The following is a 25,013-nucleotide window of genomic DNA, read 5'->3' as shown; positions in this document are numbered from 1 at the left end:
ACACACATGCTGCAGTCATGACAGCATGCACACAGGCACCACACAATTCCCCAGACAAAACAATGTTAATGTGTCTAAAGAAACAGATGCGTTCATTATAACCATGTACATTATAGTCATGACTTTAGATCACCACGCTACTCACTGATATCTCCATTTGTAAGAGCTGAGGCACACACCAGAGATCCCAGCTAATGTGTCATGACCTTATGTTACCAAAAAAAAAAAAAAAAACCTAAGATGCAGAGATACAAACGAGAATCACTTCCCCACACAACGTCTGTATTGCTGAGTCTTCTCTCTCATCCTCCATATATTTTCCTTTAGATTGTATAAAGTATTTAAAAGTGCTTAAAATATGAAACTATTTAAAGCGATTTTGTGGGGCTGGAGAAGGTCAGGGACTTAGAGCACCGGCTGTTCCTGCAGAGGACCTGGGTTCAGTTCCCACACAGCTGCTCACAGTGACGGACACTCCAGTTCCCAGCAATTCCCACTCCTTCTTATGGCCAGGGTGGCCATGCACACATTACATGCAGATGAGCACTCTACAAAATATAAATAAATCTAAAAAGGTAATTTTGTTATAGGCATTACTTGGGACAAAAGAATTACTTTGTAGAGATGACGATACTCCAAACTCTTCTCGGACACATTTCAGAAAAAAAAAACCTGTACATAAAAGTACATCCATAAAATAATTAAACCTGAGACAAGATCATGACCTAAGGCCATTACTGATCACAGTGCAGTATCAAATGACAAGCCCTTAAGGGACATAGGTATCCGGGAGTGACACCCTCCCTCCGGACAGTACCATTTTCAGTCCCCTGCAGTCACCACCCAGTAGGAGAAGTGAAGACCACAGGAGGCCACTTCCTTCTCACCTGCTTTCTTTAATAAGAGAAATGCACAAAGACGAACAAAGGTTCAGAAACAGCCAAGCACATAGTTTCATAAGAGAAACGTGAGTATTAGGTCAGAATATGAATAAGTTAAAAAGAGAGAAGTAGATTCAGACATGGTGGCTGAGGAGTTTACTGAACTCAAATGGTGGCAGGACATCACTGCAGCTTGACCTGGCCACTGTGCTAAAGTTGGGGTTGGGAAAACATCAGCTAAGGTGAATACAGCAAAGGATTACAGGGCTGAAGAAGAGTTGATCTCTAGACAGTGAAAAGAGAAAAAAATCAGATGGAAATTCTAGGGGTATTGGCAACAATCTAGACATATAGAATAAAGTAAAGGAGTCCTGTGTAAGCACATGTTTCTGGCTCTGCTAAGGTTGGTCTAGGTTTGGGAAGACAAGCACCAGAGCGACAGAGAGCAGCAGAGAAATATTACTGTGTGAGTGCTTTAGTGGAAAGGAAGTTATAAAACATACAAAATTTTCAATGTTGTTTAAAAAGAGGCAGGAAACACTTAGGGATCCTGACCTCCTCTGTGGAGCAGGGTCTGCGGAAAGTGAAGTTACTAAGAAGTAACTGGGTTAAGGTGTGGGGGGGGGCGTGAAAAGTACTCCTTTGAGGTTCTTTGCTCCTCTTCTGGCTCCCCTTTAAAGGCCAGAAACCACTTGAGGGGTCTGGATGGATGAAGAGAAACTAGTGGATAAAACCTGTAAGTGCGGAGAAGGTAGATGCTCACTCAAAAATGAGGTCAGAGGTGTTTGGTGGGGGGCTTCACCCCAGCCCCTGGCATCCAATTTTGGAATGTTGGGTAGAAAGCTCCATTTCAAGCCCCTTTCCCTGGGAGTTGCCAAACTCTACCTCCAAGAAAGACCGCCAAACAGTCACGCCTCCCCAGGGCGGATCAAGAGGACTCCCACAGGCTATTTAAACTGCTGATCAGTCCCAAAGAAACACACATAGGCTTATATTAATTATAAACTGTTTGGTCTATTAGCTCAGGATTATTACTGACTAGCTCTTACAACTGAAATTAACCCATAATTCTTATCTATGTTTAGCCACGTGGCTTAGTACCTTACTCAGTGAAGCATTCTCATCTTACTTCCTCTGTGTCTGGCTGCTGACTGCGTCTCTGCCTGTCCTCTTCCCAGAATTCTCTTAGTCTGGTTGCCCTGCCTATTCTTCCTGCCTAGCTACTGGTCAATCAAACCATTACAAGTGATAAATCTTTACAGTGTACAAAACCATTATCCTACAGTATGACAGTGTTCAAAGTGTCTTCTTCAGTTTCTTAGCTTTCTAACAAAACATTCAACTTTCAAAAGTATTTATTCTTGGAAAAAGTTCCAAGAAGATGTATCATTCAATTACCACACAAGCATGACCTCATACCTTCAGTTACAGCACAAGCATGACCTCGTACCTTCAGTTACAGCACAAGCATGACCTCGTACCTTCAGTTATAACACACCCGTGATCTCGTACCTGAGTAACTTTTCTGGGTGCAGGTTCACCATCAGACTCTGATGCTGACTCAGAACCTGAAGAACTTTCTCCCATGGAACTGGATTCCTCACTAGACGATTCTGAAGCTTTAGATTTTTCATTTTTCTTCTCCCCATCTTCTGAATCGCTATGAATAAAGATGAGTTTTGAAATATAAACTCTAAATCACTTATATACACAAGTTTAATTTTATAAAACAATAAAGATGGCCTTAAAATTCTAAAACATGAAAATTAAATAAGAGCTGCTGAGATGGTCCAGTGGGTAAAGGTTCCGACTGCCAGCCTCCCGATCAGAGTCTGACGTTCAGGACCTACATATTGAATATCACAAGTGGTCCTCTGGTCTCCACAAGTGCCCTGGGAAGCATGTGCTCACACAAACTCCACATGTGCACTGGGAAGCAGTCTGCTCTTTTATTTTTTAAAAATCTACCTTAGGGACTAGAGTGATAGTTCGGCAGTTAAAAGTGTCTAGAGCTCTTACAGAAGACCTTGCATTTAGTTCTAAGGACCCACATGACAGCTTACAGCAGTCTATAACTCCAGTTCTAGGGGACCTAGGACTTTATCCTGACTTCCTACGCTCCTGTATGATGTGGTGCATACACATATGCTCAGGCATGTATATACGCATACACACATAGGCACACGCGCAGACACACAATCAATCAGTCAACAAATCTTAAGTTTTTTTGTTTTGTTTTTAATAATCTACCTTGAGCCAGGTAGTGCTCAGGCACTTCACCCCAGTGCTCCACTGTGGATGGCACATTATTAGCCACTTACAATAGGGAACCAACGCTGGAGGTTAGATAACGTTAAGGACACACCGGCAGAGGAGGGAATCATGAACTCTGAATTCAAATCTATCTCCCTCTGATATCCTACTTCCCCTTCTATCATGAAAATAATTTGGAATGTAAAATCAAATTTAGTAATGAACACTTGCAACTACTAAAGGGTAGTGCCTGAAGATGCTTAGAGATTATTAAGAACTTTAAAAAGTTCTGCTGGCAAATGGTAAACAAGCTCTAAGAGACAGGCTGCACAACCAGGAGGAGGGAGAATGGCAAGGGAAGAAGAATCGATAGTTCTCAGAATTGATTTTTGTGGAGGAAATATGATTGCTGTTTATTAAAAACAGAGCATGGCAACATCTCAGAGCACATGTAATTATATTTGAAGATAGAAAAATTGGTTGGTTTTCTCTTCTACAAAATAATGGCAACATATATTATCCCCAACTCATTGTTTAAAACATGTACTTGCAAATAGAAGGGCTTAGAATGTCTTTACAGTTCACTTTGGTGTAACAATTGCTTTAAACTAAAATATAAAAGGAGATTAAAAATTTTTTTCCTCGAGAAAAAATACAAAACAAATATGTGATTATAAGCATATACCATAATGGCCTCTGTCACCTAAGGAGACACTGCTGTGCTTTCTAGAAACAGGTACTTCTCCAAACCAGATCATCACAGCTAGTCTGATGTGCAAGCCAAGCATAGTGTCCTCAAAGGCCAGGTCGCTCTCCTGCAACAAGGCAGCTAGCTATTCTCAGGAGACTTCGCTCTGGCACTTCAGATAAGATTTTAAAGGTAAAAGTGTTATTTTATTATGCATCACTCAATTCTGATGATAATTATTGTTTACCTTACTGCTTAGAGTTTCAGATGTTAACCTAATGAGAAGAATTTACTGGTAACTAGGTTTTTAACTTTGCAATGATGAAAAGCCTGTATTAATTTAACCTACAGATTTCATTTGTTCTGAACAGGAAAAACAATATAAATCACTTTTAAAATCATTAAATCCTGACTTAAATTAATAAAGTCATAATTAGGGCATTATGCTGTGTTTGTTATGGAAGTGGCAGGGCGAGCTGCTTTAATTACTGTCTGTAATAAAAGGAGCAGAGAGCGTACTGCGCCCAATCAGTGCTGTCAGCCACGACTGAGCCCAAGCTGCAAGCTCATCAAGGGAGCGGGCAGCAGGCCCCCGAGAAGGGCCAGGGAGTCAGCGGAGGCCACTCTGACAGCAGTGGGGAAAACAGAGCCACACAATCCAAGGTATTAGCCCCAATTACTCAAAATCTTAATGACGCTTTAACACACGAGGCTGCTGTTGGTAATGGCAGATCTTGAAAAGAACTAACCCTTAAGTATCTCCTGACCGTCTTCCTTCACAGCCTTTGACTCTGATATTTGAATCATAATCTTTTTAATGTAACATTATTTAGAAAAATCAATTGTCTTCGTTACATAATGGCAAAGTGCTGAAGGATTTAATTTTAGCCCTCAGCAAAATTGCTGCAAAAGGTAATTAAGTGTTTCATCCCTACTGCTTGGTCACTTAAGGCAGCCTCCCAAGGTGATAGCAATTTCAAAAATGTACCCTAAGATCTGTTCAAGTTCAAAATGAAACCTAAGCATAGTACATCAAGGCTTAACACTTGTTTTGGAGAAAATACACAGGCATTTTCTAACTCTATGAATTAAGGAGAAATTCCTGGGAAACTGACAAAGAAACTTACCTTTTCTTCTTGGTTTTTGAGTTCCTCTGGCTCACTCTCTTGCATTCCGTGTCTGCCTCACTTCCGGTCTCACTCTCTTGTCCGCTGGAGGAGTCCTCACTACTGTCCTCACTGCTACTGCCTGTGTCTCCACTCTCACTTCCAGACCCACTCTCTGAAAGACAGACCAGCTGCTCTTTCACTTACAACTGTTTAATTACAGGTAGGAGACCATAACCATCAACACTGACTGAAGGAGAGCAGACCCTGCTGCACATGGACCATGTCTGTTCAGAGGCACCAGGGTCAACAGCAACCCAGACAGACAGACAGTGACTGAAGGAAAGGAGGTCCTGACTCACATGGACCCTGTCTGTTCAGAAGCCTCAGTCCAACAGCTACTCACACAGACAGAAGATGCTCAGATAATGGGCAGAGCAAAGACAAAATGCACAAGGAAACCAGATGGACAGAGCCTCTCTTCCAAACCTAAAGCAGCTAGCTAGGGCATGACATTTTTTTTAATATAAAGAATGCATTAGACTGGGATAAGAAAGAATTTTGAATTCTGCTACTTGTTACTAAAAATTTCACTTAGTGAAGAAAAAAAAAGGACAGTTAGATCTTCCTAGGAACCAATTTTGAGAAGGAAGCAAGCTTTTTCAGCAAGCAAAACTCCAAAAGTTATGACTTACTTTTCCCAGCCCAAGAGTCTCCCAGTCTGATAATATGACACACTAGTGTTCTTGCAGAAGTGATGCATTAAGAGCTGGGCATAATGATGCACACTTATAATTCTAGGATTGGAAAGGCTGAGGCAGAGGACAGGCTTGGAGTTCTGTGCCAGCCTGGGCTACAACTGGGACCTTCTCTCACAATACATATATATTAGTGTATATATTAAAATGCAGCGTATGTTTTACTATTACAATGACTATAGGTGCAGAACTGCACACTAGATGAAAGGACAAACCATTGTCCTGCTTACCACCTACCCAGTGAAGTGCCCTCAGCAAAGACAACATGTAGTTAAACACGGCTTCAACACCTGCTTCATGCAGACTCCTTTCTACGGCACAGTGCAGTCAGGATAGCTGTTCTTTTAGACTGCCACAGAGTGGGATGTGAAGCAGGGTTCTCCTATGAGAAGGTCCAAATCTTGGCTACGCCACTTACCAGTTTTAAGACTGCAAGTTATGCAATCCCTGGCTCTCAGTCTCCTTTTAAGCAAAGGAAATACTTCGCAGAGTTGTTTTGATGAGTAGTGATTCAAAACATGTAAAAGTCATTAAAGTACAACACGGGAAGACACTCACCCTGACAGCTTTCATAAACCAAACCTAGACAAAGCTTCCAAACGAAGACACTTGGAATTTGTTGTGAATTCAAAGTTATAGATACACATAGTTATCTGGTTTATACTGGAAAGAACAAAAGAAATCACAGGGCTGGGAGATGGCTCAGGGGTAAAGTGCCTACTACACAGGTATGCGGAGTTCCATTTGGCTCCCCAATACCAACGCATGTGAAAGCCAGGCATGGTGGTGTGCATCTCTGTAACTAGTGCTGGGGCTGGGGCTGGGGCTGGGGCATGGGGATGGGGAGTGTTGCTGATTAGCCAGCCTGGAGAAAGCAGTAAGTTCTAGTAGAGACTGCCACACAAAATGAGGGGCAGGGCCAGAAAGATGGTGCTTGTTGCCAAACTTAGTTTCATCCCTTGAGCCGACATGATGAAGGAGGGAAGTGACCCCTCCAAGCTGCCCTTTTATCTCCACACACAAGGGCCATGGGTTGTGGCTCCCTCCCACCCATGCAAATGAATACACGTGAGCAAAATTTAAAAAAATAAGATGCACAGTGAAAGAGGCCTGACACTGACATCTGACCTCCACATGTGCATGCACAGGTGACTGCTCTCACACAGGCATGCATCACACCCACCCATCCACCCCACACAAAGAACAAAATGGGGGGCACAGCACTGCAGCCACGGTCTCGCAGCCACGGTCTCCCAGCCACCACATGGGAGTCAACAACAATCTGGGTGCAGCTCGTACTAGGTGGTTGCTTTTCCTCTGGAAGCTACAGTAGAGCTCCTCACAGAGGACCACAGGGTGCAGTGCTGTGCTATTTAGACAAGTTCAAGAAGAGCCACAATGTTAACAGAATTTTAAACGTTGAACAATTCTAATCTAGGAACAGGCACAACTTATAAACAAATAGGATGAAGACGTGTGTATAAAGCATAAAATAAAGCACACCATGCTGGCCTCAGCCTCCCAAGTGCTGGGATTAATGGTGTACATTTTTATAATTATTTTTATATGCACTGGTGTTTCACCTGCATGTATGTCTGTATGAGGGTGTTGGGTCCCCGCGAGCTGTAGCTGCAGACAGTTGTGAGCCATAAAGACGCACTTTTAAAGTCTTCTCCTCTCTATCACACAGAAAAGCAGGAGCCTTATTTGGCTGGTACAGCTGAAGCCCAGGGTTCTGACCCACACCGCGCACGCTCTCACTGTGCATGGCCCTCAACTTCCTAGCTCTGGAAAGAAATGAATTCTGACACGTCTTAAATTTAGTAACAGGATGGCAGGTGAGAGAAAGGAAAAGATAAGGGGCATTCACATGTAATCTATAGTATGAATACAGTTTGATAAATTACAAGGCCCACCACTATCACTGCTGCTGTCAGAGGACTCCTCTTCCTCTTCCTCCTCCTCCTCCTCCTCCTCAGATTCAGAGTAAAATTTCTTAGCAGGGATTTCTTTCTTTGTTTTTCCAAGTGGGGTCCATTCTTTTGCCTGTTTATATAAACAAAATAAACATTAATGAATTCTTACTAAGTGATTCAGACTCCTGACAAATATAATTGTTTAAGTTCACTGTGAACTCAGAAGAAAGTTTGAGACTTCAACAGAGAAAGCAACTGTTACAAGTCTCAACAGCGAGTCATCTACTTCTAAAGACAAAACATACACTCCCCTCAGAGTCCACGTTAAGTCATTCATGCTAGGTTTCCAGATCATTTAACAAATGTTTGTGTTTGTTGGTCCACAGGAAAAACTTAACCTACAGTACCAATAACACATGTTGATAGCTTGGCACTTAGACAAAAGCGAGCAAACCGTGAACATTTTCCTGTGCTAAACCTTATCTCTCCCACAGCCTCAGTGCCTAAGCCGTGGGGAAATGTTTGGGCACCCGTCTCTCCCGGATTACTGCAGCACGTTCTTAACTGCTTACCTTGCTTCTCCTTTCCACTAACCCCCACCAAAGCTTGCTGAACACAGCAGGTAGAGTCGGGTCCAGCTACTCTCCGGTTTCAAACCTTGGTGATTCTTGATTTCACCCAGATAAATAAGCAGTCTACAACAGTCTGCCGGACCAAACTCAACAAGCTGTTTCCACTCACTTCCTCTTCCTTTTGCATATTCTGCTCCAGCCAATTCTTACTGTTCCTCCAAAGACTCCTACACTTGCTCTGTCTGAGGGCCTTCCACCTCAGCACAACTCCAACTCCTTAAAAAAAAAATAGTGCTAGCTGCCTTATAACATGCTATGTGATCTACTTGTCTTTCTCTTCCCCAAGGTGGGAATTTCTAACACTATACACTGAAGCATCGTAAGTGTGTCTGTAATAAGTATTACTTATACCTATTATACCCTTGAAGCTTTCAATTTTATATTCAGAAAATATTTGCTTGCATTTAAGTAAGTGATGCTCTTTGGTGTTCACTAAATATGGCATTAGGAGAAGTCTTTACTATAAATCTGTCATAACAGTGACCCTGATTATCTTGGAAAAATTATGTTTCATATTTTCTCTTCTATAAAGCAGGAAAATGTAGATTTCTTAAAAGGTCAAAATGGTTAAGACTCATTTATATTACACTTTTAATTGAGTTTCCAGTGTGTACCAGCCTGATGAGAGAGAGAGACAGAGACAGAGAGACAGAGACAGAGAGAGTGTATGTGTGTAAAGGAATTTATAGCATGGAACAGGTTCTAATCGAAGGACTGTCCTCAACACTGAAGGCACATTACAATTTCCTGAGACTATGTTTTAAAATACTAATATAAACAACAAAAATATTAATGCATACAACCCCAACTGCCCAAAAGAAGCTTCAGTCACCTGAAAAAAAATTACTTGGAAAATGAGAAGAAAACTAACAAAAAATATTTGAATATATGAGTTTCTGTATTCACATAGCTTCAGACATTTAAGGGACAAAGTCTACACCATTTAATCTACTGCGGTGTGACAGCCATGACAGAGTAAGCGGGAACAGAAGAGATGGAGAGGCAGGAAAGCTAAGGTCCTCCACACAGCAAGTTGTCTGTGTTTACAAAGCAAAATGTCTTTGATATGCAAAAGAGTCTTTGTGTAACTGGAAAAAAGGATTTTCTGTAACTAAACAAAAAAACTCTAAAGGAGCCACAAAAGTTACTGATACCTTAATATAAATATACATTATATCTGATATCGTAGAAATGGTGGTGTGTAATTCAAAGTGACTTCTAGTGTCAAACTGACTAGGCTCCCTGTTGTTTTGATTAAAATGTCAGATTATCTAAGCCTCAGCCATTTTTCTTCCTAAGTTATATTTCATAATAATGAGACTTGACCTTAGAGGATCACTAGATAGTAAACCCAGAATAATACAGTGTATCATGTGCACAAATGCATCCCATGACTTCAAGGGGGAGGAGAGGCACCGAGCACAGCAAAAAGGATAATCTGAGCACCACTCTCTGCAGGCATGGGTGCATTTCAAAATAGAACTAGTTACATTCGGTTTATAGTTCATTGTATCCCTCGTAGAATGAATCTGTTTGTTATCTGGCTTAAATGGGAACCTTAATCTGGTTCCATCAGCTATAATTATTCTTCATAAGTTATTAATTATTAATTTCAGGAATTTCTCTTGAACTAGACAATGAAATGAAGGTAAGAAAACAGGTTACTTAGGCACCATCTCTATAAGAGAGTTAGTGCTTGGAACACATGAAAATGGAAGAAGCCAGTCAATCTATATAAGAAAGAAAATTAAACTGTACAGCACTGCTATCAGTTTCTGAAAAGTTAAACCCTTTCCAGAGGGGAGAGAGAGGATGGTAAAGAGAGAGTGGCTGTGGTGGGAGGACAAAAGGACTGTTCTACTGAGCCAAACACTATGTACCCCATCAGGAAAAAGGACAGCACCAGAACAGCAAGCAAACATGATTATCAGGAAAGAGAATGTCTGCAGAAGAATCATAGCGAGAGCACTGTCTCCATATCCGTGCATCTGACAGAACTTGTACAATACGGCAACTGTGCTGAACAGTGCTGAGATTGGGGAGAAACCCAAGCAAACTTAGCTGCAGGGAGGAACACACAAAAATGAGTTTTCATAACTTTCACTCATCATATTGCTTTATTTTTAACATGCATGTTTTATGTGTTCATGTTGAGTATGGAGGCCAGAGTCAGTGCTGAATATTTTCACGAATAGGATAGGGTCTCTCTCTGGGCCTGGAACTCAGTGGCATAGCCGGATAGGCAGGCCATGAATGCCAAGGGCCTCCGCCTCATCAGTGCTGGGCTCATAGATGGGCACCACCACAGTGGAATTTTTTTGTGGGTGCTGGGGACCAAACACAGGTTCTCATCCTTGCATGACAAGCACTTTACCAACTGTGCCACCTCCCAAGCCCCAGTTTTTTGTAACTTTTAGATTATTTTCTTGGCTAGCTTTAGACACAGATAGTTTGTTAAAATGTGAAAATGATGGCAGCTAGCACAGAAAAGGACACAGATCTGCACACAAGCTCAGGCGTCCTTGCCTCCATCACAGAAGAGTATGCAGAGAGCACAGCAGACAGCGCACACAAAGCACAGAGTTCTGCAGGAACTAGGGGAACCTGCATTTACTCAGGCTCTCTAAAGCTTGGTTTCTTCACCTATGACATGGAAATACTGAGCTGGACATGGTGGCATGTACGATTTAATCCTAGCATCTAATCTGGGAGGCAGAGGCAGGCAGTTCTCTGCAAGGCCAGCCTGGTCTACACAATGAGTTCCAGGACAGTCAGCGCTACACAAAAAAACTGTGACTGGGGAGGGGGGAGAATATTGTTATGAGTTTTAAGCAAGATGATGTTTGTTAAACATCTACCACCAGGGCTCTAAATTGAGATATTTATTAATTATCTGCTGCCAGATATATTCAAAGCCAGTGTAAGATTCATATCCAAAAGAAAGCCATTTCTCAGGGAAATTATATGCTCAATAAAGGGACTGTGTTTAGAGTAATAATGATTCTTTTCTTTGCATGTGGAAGGGGAACAATGAGGCTAATGAACTTTCCAACAGGCATTAATGGTAAAGAATTCTGATTATATAAATTCTAGTTCACTGTGCCATTTATATCAAAAAACATCCATAATGTAACTCTCAACAGCTCCATTTAAATTCATCCTACCTCAAAAAGCAACAGAAATATTCCACACAATTTCTAAGTACAAGCAAAATATCTCTTTCTTTATCATATTTATTTATAAAATAATAAACAGGCAATATTCTATTTAAACCTAGTAGCCAGTACCTTTAAGAAAAAATTCAGAAAAAGTATTATGGCAATTTCAAAAACAAATGCGAAAATAGTGTATTACTCATTTTCTAGGTGTGCCCTCGCCAAGGCCATCCTCGGCACACAACGCTCCCCACCTATTTTAAGTGTCACTTAAAACCGGGCTCAACAGAAAACCCAGTGCATTTTGTACAGGTTGTTCTTTTCTGGAAAAGAACAGCAAAAATTATTTATAAAAACATTGACAGGAAGCTTACGAATCTCTAACGAAGTAGAAAAAGCTCAATCCATTGAAACTAAATACCTTAGAAATTGAATCTACACAGCTACAAATGCAATCGCACAAATGCGGCTGGCGCTGATGCAGAGAATTCAATTCTCTATTTCCTTGAAGCAAAGAACAGTCCGCATACACGGCACGGAAAACCACAATATTTAGTTCCTATAAGGCAAGGTATATCTAACACATTACATTCAGAATCACTAGAACTGCGTTCCGTTTTCAGCCCAAAGGCTTTTATATAAAAAGGTAGTTATCTCAGACGCTCTCATTGCTAGAACAAAATTAATCTCAGAAAGGTCAACTTACTGACTCTATTACTTCTACATTGCGAACCGATGGGTCAGGCGCCACCTCTGGCCAATTAGATAATTCCAGGTACCCAGATGCTTTAATGTTGAGAGTATGAGATAAGGTGCCAAGCTGGAAATGATCCCTATCTATTAAAAATGGAGGAAAATAGAAAATAAACAATATGAGTTGAATATAACAGATAAAAATCATAATCGAACTCAAGGCAATTGGAGTATTACCACAAATGTCAAAGAATAAATATAAACCAGGAAGCTCTTCATAGGTCAGAAAACTGATTTCAGCCCATAGATTACAATAATCTCCCCCATAATGGTCAATAAAAAAGCTAATCAGTCAGTGTGTTTAGAGGTGTTGCTCTGAAATGTAGCTTCTCTAAAAATTACTTTACTGTGAATATTAGGAATGACAGCGCAGTTAAACAATCCATATACATGCCTTGGCACAAACACATCCAGAATTTCAATAGTTTTTCTACCAAACTGAATTGCATTTACCGCTTTACAACAATTAAATAAGAAACAATGTGGAACCCAACCTACATAACCACGTGATTCGAACTACAGTAGCTACTTAGGTGATAAGATATCTAATTAGTCCCTTTTTAAAAAGCTGGGGGAAAGAACACAAGTTTCTTCCTTGAAAACTGAACTTAAATTTTTAAAAAAATATTTGTATGAAATAATTTCTCAAAGAGATGCTGACATTAGTGTACACAGGTATTTAATTAGTAACTTACTGTGAAGGTGGCTTTCACACTCTGAAAATGAAAGCACTTAAAGCAGAAATAAAGCCTGTGTCTTACAAGAACAAAACAGCTATTTTACCTACTGTTCAGCTAATCTGCCTAATGAGAATAAAAACTGGAGGACCTGAAAGCATTTACGCCAACAAGGTCTACAGAAATACAAAGTTTAACAAACGCAGGAATAAAATTTGCCCTGAACAGATGAATCAGTGTATGCACATTGTTCTCATAGATTGACATGGAAGCCATGTATTTTTCTAGGGGATACATATGAAGCACATCACAAGGACACAATTTTAGACAGCGTGTTTTACAGCTGTGTAGTCTGATATACCTTTAAAGGGAGACTCGAGCAGTGGTGCGGGCTTCTGGGCTAGGAAGATTTTTTTGGCATATTTACTTAAAGCTCCACTCTTCTCATTCGGAACAATAAGCTGCCTAATAAATCTTGTGCGGTCTCTGATGTCGTAGTTTTGATCATACTTGCCGAGATTTAATATGTACTGGGTAAGCAATTTTGTCTGTTCGAAAAAAACAGAACAAGTTGAAAATACGGTTATTTATGATTATTGATAACTCTGGATAAACATATTTAAAGACATAATAAAAATGAATGGTTATGTCAAACAAATGTCGCTCCACGGGGAATATGCATTTCTAACACGGCAAATGGGATTCCGAAGCCAACGCACATGTCCTCTTCTGTGCTGGGGAGGTGAATGCTGAGCACCGAGAAGCAGCCATGTGCTAGATTATTAAACTGCTCAAGTGGAAAGAAAGGCATCATTAAAAAAATAATCATATATGGCAAACCCGCTGAAGAGTCTACGTGAGAATAATGAATGTGGAAATACAACTAAAAACATGGCACTCAAAACTTAATCGGAAAAATATGCAGGACATCAAAACATCAGAGAGTATTAGGGGCTGGCAAACTGCTTCTCCTGAGGTGTGCTTTATGAAGAGATACTGTCCCTGGCATAAGCAGTGTCTGCACTCTGACTGCACTCAGTTACTTTACCCTGAATTATGACCCATTAAAGCAGACACATGAATCACTGAACTGGATTACTGCAAATTATTTGCAGTGCATTTAGCTGTTACTTTTTCATAAAAGCAAGCTGCTGATGCCCTCTAAAAACTAGGATAAAAGAGTTCTTCCATTTTTCCGCCATGCTGCTTATAGCCTCTAGTAATATTGGTCATTTATTTATTTACGTAAGCTTTTACACCATAATCAGGCTTGCTAAGTCAACTTCTGAATGCACTACATTAACATATATTGAGATGATTTTAATAATAATCAAACCAAAATTGAAATGTAACAAAATAGGTTTGTATGTTAAACTACAGTGTTTTTAAATGAAAAAGCAATTTTAATTTAGAAGGCTACATGTGTACAATTGTAAATATAAGCTAAATAGGATTCACAAAATAAAAATAACAAAAGAATAGTAAATCATTTACATTAGAACATTTTACACACACTAGAAATAGAAAAAATAGAATCAATCACAACAGGGAGATGCAAAGACAATGCTAGAACAATATGTCAGAGATCAGCAACGGGCATGGTGCACCCCTTAAAATAATATCCAGCTGGGATGACTGACTGGGAGAGGAAGCAGGCTTCTCTTGGAAGCAAGGTATTTAAAAGCAATGGCATAGGTCTGTTAAGGAGGAATTATAAAACACTTATATAGATCTCTCCTTATTCTAGTTACCACCAACTGCTGCCTATTTTGCTTCATCTGTAAGTAAAGACTGAGTCCTGTTTAAAGAACAGCAACTAGCCAATACCTGGCACAGGAGAAATGCAACTCAACATCAGCTTAGATAGGGTGAGGCACACTGAACTGTAACTACCTGGATGGGAGAGCTGTGAACACAAGGAACCATTCCTGTCCTCAAATCAGAGTGGAAATTCATAGCTAGTTAATGCTAAAGTCCTTCTCAGCATTGAGACTGAGACTCTGCAACTCAGATTAACCCCCCCCCCCAAAAATGAAGTCTACTAATGCAACTTTTTAAAATGGCAGCCATACATTCTGCTTATAAATTCCTTAATCCTCAAACTAAGTTTTACAAAATTAAACCTTTAAAATATATTGACAGACACTATTTACATTGAAAATTAAAAATATGTATTTATGACTTATAAAACAGTTCTATTAAAATGTATATTCAAAATAAAAATTTTCATAACATAAAAGGCATATCTATATGCAATGATTCATCACACACTATAGTAATCAATTTCTTTGCTATTTGTCTTCAGTAGTAATGCATCGGCATTTCTCTGAAGAATGTATTTTTGAAAATGTTTAAGTCTTGTATTTTTCAAAATTTAAATTTATTATTAGAAATTATGAAACTGCTAGTATTCTCTATATATCATAATATCTATTTATATACACACATTGTATGCATGTATGTGTTTGTATATGTGTGCATGCATATGTGCATGTGTGCACATTATGTATTTGTGTGTATGTATGTATTGTCCTGAGATCAGCTTGGGTGTTTTCCTCTATGGCACTCCACTTTATGTTTTGAGATAGGTCTCTCACTGAACCCAGGGGCCATGGATTGCACCAACTGATTGGATGGAGTGCATCAGGGATCTAGTTCCTGCCGTCCTGCCAACACTGGGGTTACAGATGTGTGGGCCACTGCACTTAGCTCACATATCACTTAACAGCAACATGGCAGAAGCAAAGGTTCAAAACAGAGGTGAATAAATCTACTTGTGTGATATTGTAACATAACTATTAAGTACATCGCCTCATTAAAAATTAAAACCGGGGACACATCTTAACTGAATGAGACACTGAGATAATCATCATAAATTAGATTTTTCCAGGGCAACTTTTAGAAAGGGAACATTTCAATAAATGACCAAGGCATTTTAACATCACAAAGGGTACAGTTCAAAACACTAAATAACACTGTAACATAATACTATTTACATCAATTACATGCTCCTCAGACTGACTGGCACACAAGAAAAAGGAATCTGAGGGTAAATATTACAAAAATTAAGGAACTTACTATTTAGAGTATCTAAGAGATGAGCACCATATCCTCACCAAGTAATAAAATGGCAAATATTTATTCAAACAACTGAGTTCTTCTAATACAACTACACATTAATGACAAAGATATGCCCTGAGAAATGTGTCATTAGGCAGCTCCATGGCTGTGGGGCCCTTACACTTACACAAACAGACACAGCTTCTGAATCACCAAGTATCAGTGGAACCACCGCAGTACACATGGTCTGTTACTGCCAAAATGGCATTATACGATGCACGAATGTGGTGTAACAGTCGGCACACAGTAATAAAGGTCATTTAAAATTGTCATAAAACTAATCTAAGACACTATTACTACAAGGAACACAAAAAGGCATGCAGAATTCAGCACTCAGTATAACAACAGTTATTTTTTAAAGGCAAGAGATTGATATATACATTTGGAATCTGCATTCAATTCTTAACCTACCCTAGAGGTAACTATAAGCATTTCTACTGTTCTGTACTTTCATGACCAAAGGATCTCTTCTGTGACTTGATGAAGTTTTTTAATTCAACAACAACAACTTTGCTGCCAATTTGAAAGGTTTTCTATAAGATCTCGCTGTTTGTTTTTGTCAGAGCAGTAAGTACTGAGGGTTTCAGGTATGCCAGGCAAGTGCTAGACCACTGAACTATAGCCCTAGAGTTCAGGACTTCCTTTCTAGTTCACATTTACTTAATTTTCTTAGTTGGGGAGCGGGGGACACACACAGAGCAATGTCATAGTCCCAATCCTTCTGTCAAATGTGAGCAAAGAGCAAAGCAAGGATATTTCTGAAAAGGTCCAAATGAGAAAACATGTTCCTAACTTTAGGAGGGATCCCCAAAATGTCAGTACAATTCGCTCAGTTTCCCACTGAGAATCAAAATGTACCCGATGAGTAAAAGTGCTCACTTTCTAAGTCACAGAAGTAGAAACTTGAGTATCTCACAGAATATCAAACAATAAATGAACCACATCTATACATATCACTATTTCTAAGACATGACGTGAAAGGCTGCAAAACTATAATAAAGTAGAACATACGTTTCAGAACTACAAGGCAATAGGATTTTATTAATGCATACTCATAATGAAAATAAGCCTGACTGAATGAAACACATCAACAGTGCAGTCGTGGTCACCAATAAGGAAGAAGAAAAATGTGAACAAGAGCTTCAAGCTCCAGAGCTATCACTTTTAAAAGGAGAAGTGTATCAAATGCTGACAGTTACTGGGTCCTAAGGAGAGACAGATATGTGTATTTTCCTGCTATATTTTTTATGTGAGTTTGCAATTTGCCATACAAAGACAGGGGCTAGGAAGAACACTGACTTATTACTTATCTCAATACTTAAAACATCAGACATTATTACAAATGTTTCTTAGAAAGCACCCTTTATTTATTTGAATTGCTATTAACCATTTTAACCAAATCCATGCTGAGTTTCCAACCTTGCCTCAAGGAGTCCAGACATCAGCAACTAGTCACAGGTCACAAAACCTTCAGCATTCTCCACAAGCAGTGACACAATTCCTTATGACCACTCAACAGTGCTGTCCACTGGATACTCTTACTAACACTGTTCTCCACTAATTAGCAAACGAGGGATTACACCACACTTTTCTTAACAGAATAGGCCCAAATCAGTAGGTTTCTCCAGAAAAAAGAAAATGATTATTGGTAGTGGAACTGCTTCCTTTATTACAAAATATCAATTCCTCTAAGAAAAATCTAGCACTTGATTAAGAATGTGAACTTGGGCTCAAGCGAAAAGGAGGAACTACCATGAGCTAATACCACCACATGCCAGGACAGTCTCATTTCACCATCACAACCCTGGAGTAGGTAGTCAGTTTTGCTTTAATGCTTGAAGCTTTTGAAAATATGTATTTTCAAATTTCTAATTCGGCTGACATATTCCAGAGCAATATGGGCATAACGTGAATTTTGTGCATAATTTCTTTTGCATGAAATAGTGGTGAAAGCAGAAAAATGGGCCCAGCAGAACCTAGCTGTCCAAAGGGCTCAGTTCTGAAGATCCGAAGAAGAGTCACACACAAATATATACTACTCCAAGAAAATGCCCTGGACCAGTAGGTTAATCATCAGTGAAAGGGTCCTAAGAGAGAGAGAGGACCAGGAGATCAGAAGATAAAAAAGACAGTAAGATAGAGAAGAAAATAAAGTTTGGTATTGAAAAGTCTTCCACAAGCTATGTCTATGCCAAGCAAACTTACTAAGAGGACAGCATCTTATCTACTACTTCCAGAGGAGAAATGGGACAGAATCATTAGGAGAATAATCAAACAACATTGCACAAGGGGAACAAGGGGCATCTCAAGAGCCTCACAGCCTGGGCACACAGTGGCCTTGGGACTGATAACCTAATCTCTTTAGGAGGAAAAGCCAAGATCGGAAGAACAGAAAACTCTTTCAAGGTACTGGCTCCAGCCCAGGACTGGTTTTGCCAAGTTCACTCCCAGGCAAAAAAGTGAATTCAAGTTCCCTCTGTCCTTTCATCAGGGTCTCTGAGAAAGTTTTGGGCCATTCTGGCTCCCCACAGAAAAGACACTCGTTTTCCAAATGTTTTATTTTTCAGTACTAGAGATCCTTCTGCCTCTGCCTCTGCCGTGCTGGGATTAAAGGTGTGTGTCATGTCCAGTCCAGTTTTATAACTTCTATTTGATTTTTAAAAATACTCTATTTCTCCTGAGATTTCTTTTCACTCATTAGGAGTATACGTTCCCTTATATCACTAACCAAATTTCTAACAGTTGCTGCAAAACGTTTACCTGCAAATCCAGCTTTGGTTTTTATTGATATTTTTTTCTTCTTAAAAACTGGTCATATTTTCCCAATCATCTTCTCTTTTAAATTGAGGCTAAACAAACATGAAATTTACTAGATTAAGGTTATAACTCAGTGGCATTATACTGCTGTGCAACCATTAGCAACCTTTTTTTTCCCTAACACTCTTTCAGCTTTCCACACTGAAACTTGAAGGCCATTAAACCACATCATTCAACTGTGGTTTCCCTCATCCTGAGTAAATCTGAATTATAGATGTTACATTACGGACCCCACTCTCAACACTATGTTTAATTAGCACTGGGTTTTGTTAGTTCTGGCACACAACTAATGATAGGTTTCAAAGTGTATATATACTCTACTTCCTGGTTGCACCTTTGAATCCACATGCATTGTGTCAGGAGTCACCCAGGCCAGGGTCGAGTATTCATGCTCACAGGCTCTTCTACTCTCAGTCCTTCCTTCATTCGGTCATGTCTGCAGTTGACTGCATGCTGCCCTCTCCTTCCCTTTTAGAACGCAGTTACCGTAGTTACCATGTGTAGTGCCGGCTGTAGCCTATCATTAGAAACACAGTAAACCTTCTGAGCCCTGCTCCCGCAGGTCCAGGTCCACCAGGCTGCAGCATCTTCTTGCATTGTTTCTTCACTGAATGGTGAGGAAGCTGTGCTTTTGTTCTGCTTTCTAATTTCTTCTTTGTAACTGTTATCTCCAGGAAGGCCACGCTATTTAGAGTTTACTTTGCCAATTTAAAGCAGGGTGCTAAAACTTATTTTGACTCTCTTTTGGTCAGGAAAAGACATTTTTTTTCTCTGCATGTACGTATGTGTGTACACATGTGTGTAGTGGCAAGCACGTACTTTATTTCTGCTTGTTCCCACAAATTTTGTATTATTTGTATTGTTTATTTATTCATTCAGAGAAAAGGGAAGAGGAGGCAGGGAGAGAGGGAGTGAAAGCTGGGCCATGACAATGAAGTGGAGATTAGAAAGCAACTTGCAGGAACTGGTTCTCTCTTCCCACCACGTGGTTCTCAGGGTTGAAATACGGACTGTCAACCTTGGTGAAGACTTGGCCTCACGATGCAATCACACACCTTGTCTTTTTGAGGGGTCTCTAACTGACCTTGAACTTACCAATTAGGCTAGGCTGGAGGAACGGCAAGCCCAGTGCTGGAACAGCAAGCATGGACGGCCACACCCGTGTTTTTACTTTTATCTTTGGAGATAAAACTCGGGTCCTCCCATTCATACAGCAAGAACTTTACTGACTGGGGCATTTCCCTTGCAGCAAGAATAGACATTTTGAAGAAGCAAAATTTATTATTCCTCTATGCATACAGATAAATACAATGTATTATACCTTATAAAAACCGACAGACATTCTCTAGAAGCATGTAATTCAGTGGAAGTTCTGGAGAGGTGCAGTGAGTCACCAAGATCAGGTTTATAGATAAGAATTAGGACTTTGTGTAAAGCCAGCTCTAAACATTGGTCTGCTCTTACATACTCAGTTTTAAAATGGCTAAAATAAATACATGTAAAAGTATTTCTACATTTCAGTCAAAGCAATCACACCAGTCTCTACCTAATGTCTACTGGGTTACAAACCACATAACTAAAAAGTACTATCCAACTAGTGGTGAATAAAACCATTTGTTAGTGCTGATTTTCACCAGTAATTTCCTCAACATCCCTTTTTAAACACGTAAGAGATGCTGGAAACAGGACACGTCATCTATTTTTACATCATTTCAAATATGAAATAGTAAATACTTTTAAAAAGCATTGCATTTTCATCTGTAATTATCTGAAAGAATCACTCTGAAATCTCCAATAGTATACTACAGAAACTGTGTTCCAAAACTGTCATGAAAAAGATTTAACTCAAAGAAAAACATGAGGGCAACCAGAGTGGCCTTCAAATTCACTGAGGAAAAAAACTCTGAACACACTCTAAAACTTCCAAACGAAGAGTACTCCATTCAGATACTGGTTATTTGCAACTAAAAAAAAAAAGGGTTTAATAATAATAATGATAATGTTCATAATATTCATAATGACAAAATAATAATAAACAACTTATGTATGAGCCACTAGATGCAATATAGAAGGACTCCACCCTCTTGAACTAAAACTGTTAAAGAACTCAAGTCCTTACGCCATCACATTAGTGACTGAGGTCACCATATTAATTAAGGGAACACTATTCAGATCGTAGTACATATTTTAATAAATGCATCTCTACAGATCTCCTAAATTCCCCAAGGAGTTTCCCAGGCCTGCCGTGTCCTCTCCTTCTCTTCTTCTACACACTGTACACTGACATCCTCCAGGCCCCTCTCAAGCATTTGTCCTCCATTCTCTGACCTCTTCTTCCACACCAGACCTCCTGAACGCCCTCATCACAACTGTATCTCAATGCCTGCATCACACCTCTTAAGTCTGCTTTCTCCACTGCTAGATCAGAATGACTTGTGGGCACTCCCACCATCCACCTTAGGACCTACTACAAACAGGGTCCAAGACTACCAAGTGCATGGGGTAACTCGTGGAGAAGCTTCAGGGGCTTGGTAAGAGTAAAGATAGCACCTGTCAGAATTAAGAGGATCAGTCTCTTACCTGTTTGGAATTGGTTAAATACAATTTTGCTCCAAGATTTAAAATCTGCAGCTTCACCAGATCATCTTCGTTGGTGAAACTTTTAGCCGTTTTCCTCAGAACATCAGGAGCAATTTTAGGAACTCGCTCACAGTTCTCTCCAATTAGCCAAAGAATGCTTGCTCTAGCCACAGGAACCTAACATGAGAAGCAGATCGCATGATTAGAAATGGGATAATCACACACTTCCTCAACACCAGCACAGACAAGGCCGAGAACTGTGAGGACCCTATTTATTCCCTCACTGGATATATGTATCTAAGAGCTGCTTGACACTTTTAAGGTTTGCTTGAACTATCAAGTACAGACACAAAGGAAATCTCATTAGAGCTGATTTCAGGACTGAAGTTGGCTCAAGTGGTTAACCGCACCGGCTGCTCTTACACAGGGTTTGATTCCCAGCACCCACATGACAGCTCACAACCATCTGTAACTCCAGTCCCAGAGGATTCGATGGCCCCTTCAGGCACCAAGCACACATTAGGTGCACAGACACACATGCAAGCAAACACCCCTACACATTACATAAATAAAAATTTAAAAACGGGTTTCAAAGAAATGCCCTGAGAAAAAATGAGTAAAGTAAGAACTACCTGTCTAGAATCTAGGGCCTTTTGGAGTCCAGCTTGCCCCTGTCACTGTTTCACGTTGCTGTGGCAGGAGCGGACTGCACGGCACTTTGGTATTATAATTTTAAAAATAAAGTACACTTCAATATAATTTGTTTTCCTAAAAATCACTGCCTTGCTACAAATTGGAAACCTTCCATCAGAACCATTAAGACCAACATTTCAGCGTATGCAAATTAGTTTTATTACTATTTGCTTATTTGTACCCCCCCATTCCAAAAGGAATTTGAGAGGGCATGTAAATTAGTTCCTGTGAACATTTTCACCTAGCATAGAAAATATGCTTTTTATTCTAAGTGAGAAATCTGATGGCTACTGTAAGTGGTAGCCCAGCTAGAACAACGGCAGGCCTTTCCTGAGCCCCTTTGCAATGCCTCTAAGTTCTGCTGCTTCCAGCACAGTTACACAGATGTTCACACTTTGACCTCAAAGGAAGAAAGCAAAACGTAATAAAATTACATTTGGTCAAGCTAAACTCTTTAACTATTTGTTGCATAATAATGATTGTAATAATATAAAATATTAACTGAGTCAACAGAATCAGAGGTCATTAAGAATGCTTAGAAATAAGAAGTCTACGTTTCCTAACACTGTAACAGCATCAACTTTAATTCATGCTTAAAATGAACTTAGAAAGGAAATCAGTCTACTTATGCAATGTAAAAGGGCCTAAGGGCTACGTCAAATCTATTCATGCAGTGTGATAAAACTAATACCCTTACTGTACACTCATTTCTGGGAAGAAAGAGGTTATTTCTAATGTTCCAAAGGTTACACTGCATTAAGACCTTACTCCCAATCTATTATTTTAAATTGGGCTAAAGAATAGTAATTGAGTGGTGCATTAAGTTTCCAGCACAGAGCAATTCAAGTGGCCTTCCATAATGAGAGGCACTTCTAAATGAGAATATATAGGCAACCCAGAGTTCAGTTATGCTAGATTTATTTTTCTTAAATATTTTACTTTATATTGCAACTCTAGAAATCAGAGTTCTACAACATAACACAATCTGTTGTGCAATTTTAATTATTTTTCTTTTGACAACAAACTTATTCTATTTGACATTAAAAAACAATCACATAAGGAAGGTGTTAAAACATTTCGGACTCATGAGTATATTAAGAGTAAAACAACAGCATTTTAATACTATAAGCATTTATAATATTTGAAAGAACTAAAGATTAATAAATCAATACCAACAATGAAAAAAATTCAAGATGGTGATGGAATAAGAGGAATAACATTTGAAATTTTCCAGAACCGAGCTAATAAAATTCCTAAGCAAACATTTTTAAAGTGTAGAAGCTTCTTTATAATATAAAATAAAAAAATATTATATCAAACTTTTGATAATGCTATTTTATTAAAATTTCAGAAGATAGGCAGGGAAACACAGGCCCAGAGTCCTAACACCCAGTCGGCAGCAAGTAGGGAGGTATTCCAGCCAGTCTGGGCTACATGAGACTGTCTCAAAAAAACTAAGACCAAACAATAAAGCCTTCAGAAACTAATAAGGCCATTGTTTTCTGCATCTGGCTAGGGTTAGAGAACTAGTATCTTCCAGTTCAGTCCTTCCTTTTCTCTCGCAACTAAAACTACAAATAAAAAAAAAAAACCAGTTGCCTTTGTTCCCCAGTTTTTTTCAACCACATAGTAAATAGGAACAGTTAATTAAAACTCAACTAATAATACAACACACACACACATGCACACACACAGTCAAACATAGGATAATACTCTTTTTATGACCCTCTGCTTTTCAATATTCTCAAAGACAAACTGGACTGTAAATGACTGCGTGACTCTTTACTCTAAACGCCCTGAGAAAGTGGTTAAGTGCACTTTCAAGCCTTCTAAGAGAACGTAGTTGCCACTGCCATTTTAACCCATTAACTTGCCGGCAAAAAAACAAATGATAATTCCTCCCCCACCCCTGTGTTTATAGTGACATCTAGAAAGATCTTACAGATTGCTCTGTAAGCAGTTCAATTTAAAAGCTATTGTGTTTCAACAACAGCCCACTGCACCGGTCAACAGTCTACTGTTTAGGATTTACTAATCCTGCAAAATCATCAACTTTATTTATTTAAATTTGTCAAAGGCAGAATTGGGAGACATCAACACAATGCACACTAACAGCAGATCAGATCCCAACAGTATGTATCTGGACTCGATATACATGAAAACTTAGATCTGACTTATATTCAAGTGTCAGGGTAGTGAGAGCGGGCTTGTTAAACAGTGCGGCATCTGGACCACAGTGCATTACGTGCCACTTTAGAATTGCTCAGCTGTCCTTCCAGAGTAACATCCCAAGTGTTCTTTCATGACACCTGTCGTAGAAAACACTACACAAAACCCACTACAGCAGTCCTCAGGTGTGCTATTCTGGAGCAACTTTCCTGCAAAAGCAGTACTCATTACAAATGAAGGGCACACCAAAGGACGATGTGGTCACAACCAGAACACACAAGACAACTACCACAGCCATTATCTCTTTCATCTGGATGAGCTCAAAATCAAAATAATGTAAACATTAATCTTCATATTTTCAACTATGCTATCTCCTAAATAACCAATATGACAAAATCTATCAATATTCTCTCCTTTTAAAATCTGCACACCTAACATCAAGGAATCCCTTCCTACAGTTTGTCATGGTGTCTTTGAAAACTAGCTAATTTCTCAGTTAGATGTCCACAAGAGCAGTACACTGCAGCTCCAACATTAACTCCACTGGAAATATAAGGACACTGGAGCAACAGCAGGGGCAAAGCATTGCCTACGTCACAGATCATCAGCGGTAGTGCCAGGACTGTAGGTGCGAACCCAATCTCCAATTCCCATTAGAGCTGGGAAGAGCCAAAGGGAGCCAGGGGTATGGAAAGGGAGGTCTCTAACCCATCAGAGACCACATATCATGGTGGAGTGGGCATCATTTGCTCCAACGACGAATATGCAACTCTGTCCTGTTCTGCTATCACATCACACAATGTCTTCCTGTCTCT

General features: G+C 39.6%; 1 protein-coding gene across 1 annotated transcript in view; it reads right to left on the bottom strand.

The window, feature by feature from the left end:
* The window catches only part of Ap3b1 (adaptor related protein complex 3 subunit beta 1), a 194,350-nt gene that overhangs the window by 67,250 nt on the left and 102,087 nt on the right, over positions 1-25,013 (bottom strand). The window contains exons 15-20 of the mRNA XM_048455947.3: positions 21,337-21,513; positions 13,181-13,367; positions 12,096-12,226; positions 7,603-7,732; positions 4,950-5,103; positions 2,394-2,541 (exon numbers count right to left, since the gene is read on the bottom strand). Coding sequence (XP_048311904.3) covers positions 2,394-2,541; positions 4,950-5,103; positions 7,603-7,732; positions 12,096-12,226; positions 13,181-13,367; positions 21,337-21,513 — 927 coding nt within the window. The remainder of the gene's footprint in view (positions 1-2,393; positions 2,542-4,949; positions 5,104-7,602; positions 7,733-12,095; positions 12,227-13,180; positions 13,368-21,336; positions 21,514-25,013) is intronic.

Source organism: Myodes glareolus, chromosome 15 (assembly GCF_982192425.1).
Source record: "Myodes glareolus chromosome 15, mMyoGla1.1, whole genome shotgun sequence".
NCBI lineage: Eukaryota > Metazoa > Chordata > Mammalia > Rodentia > Cricetidae > Myodes > Myodes glareolus.
Note: the sequence above shows the minus strand (reverse complement) of the source record. Positions and strands in the feature narration are given on the sequence as shown.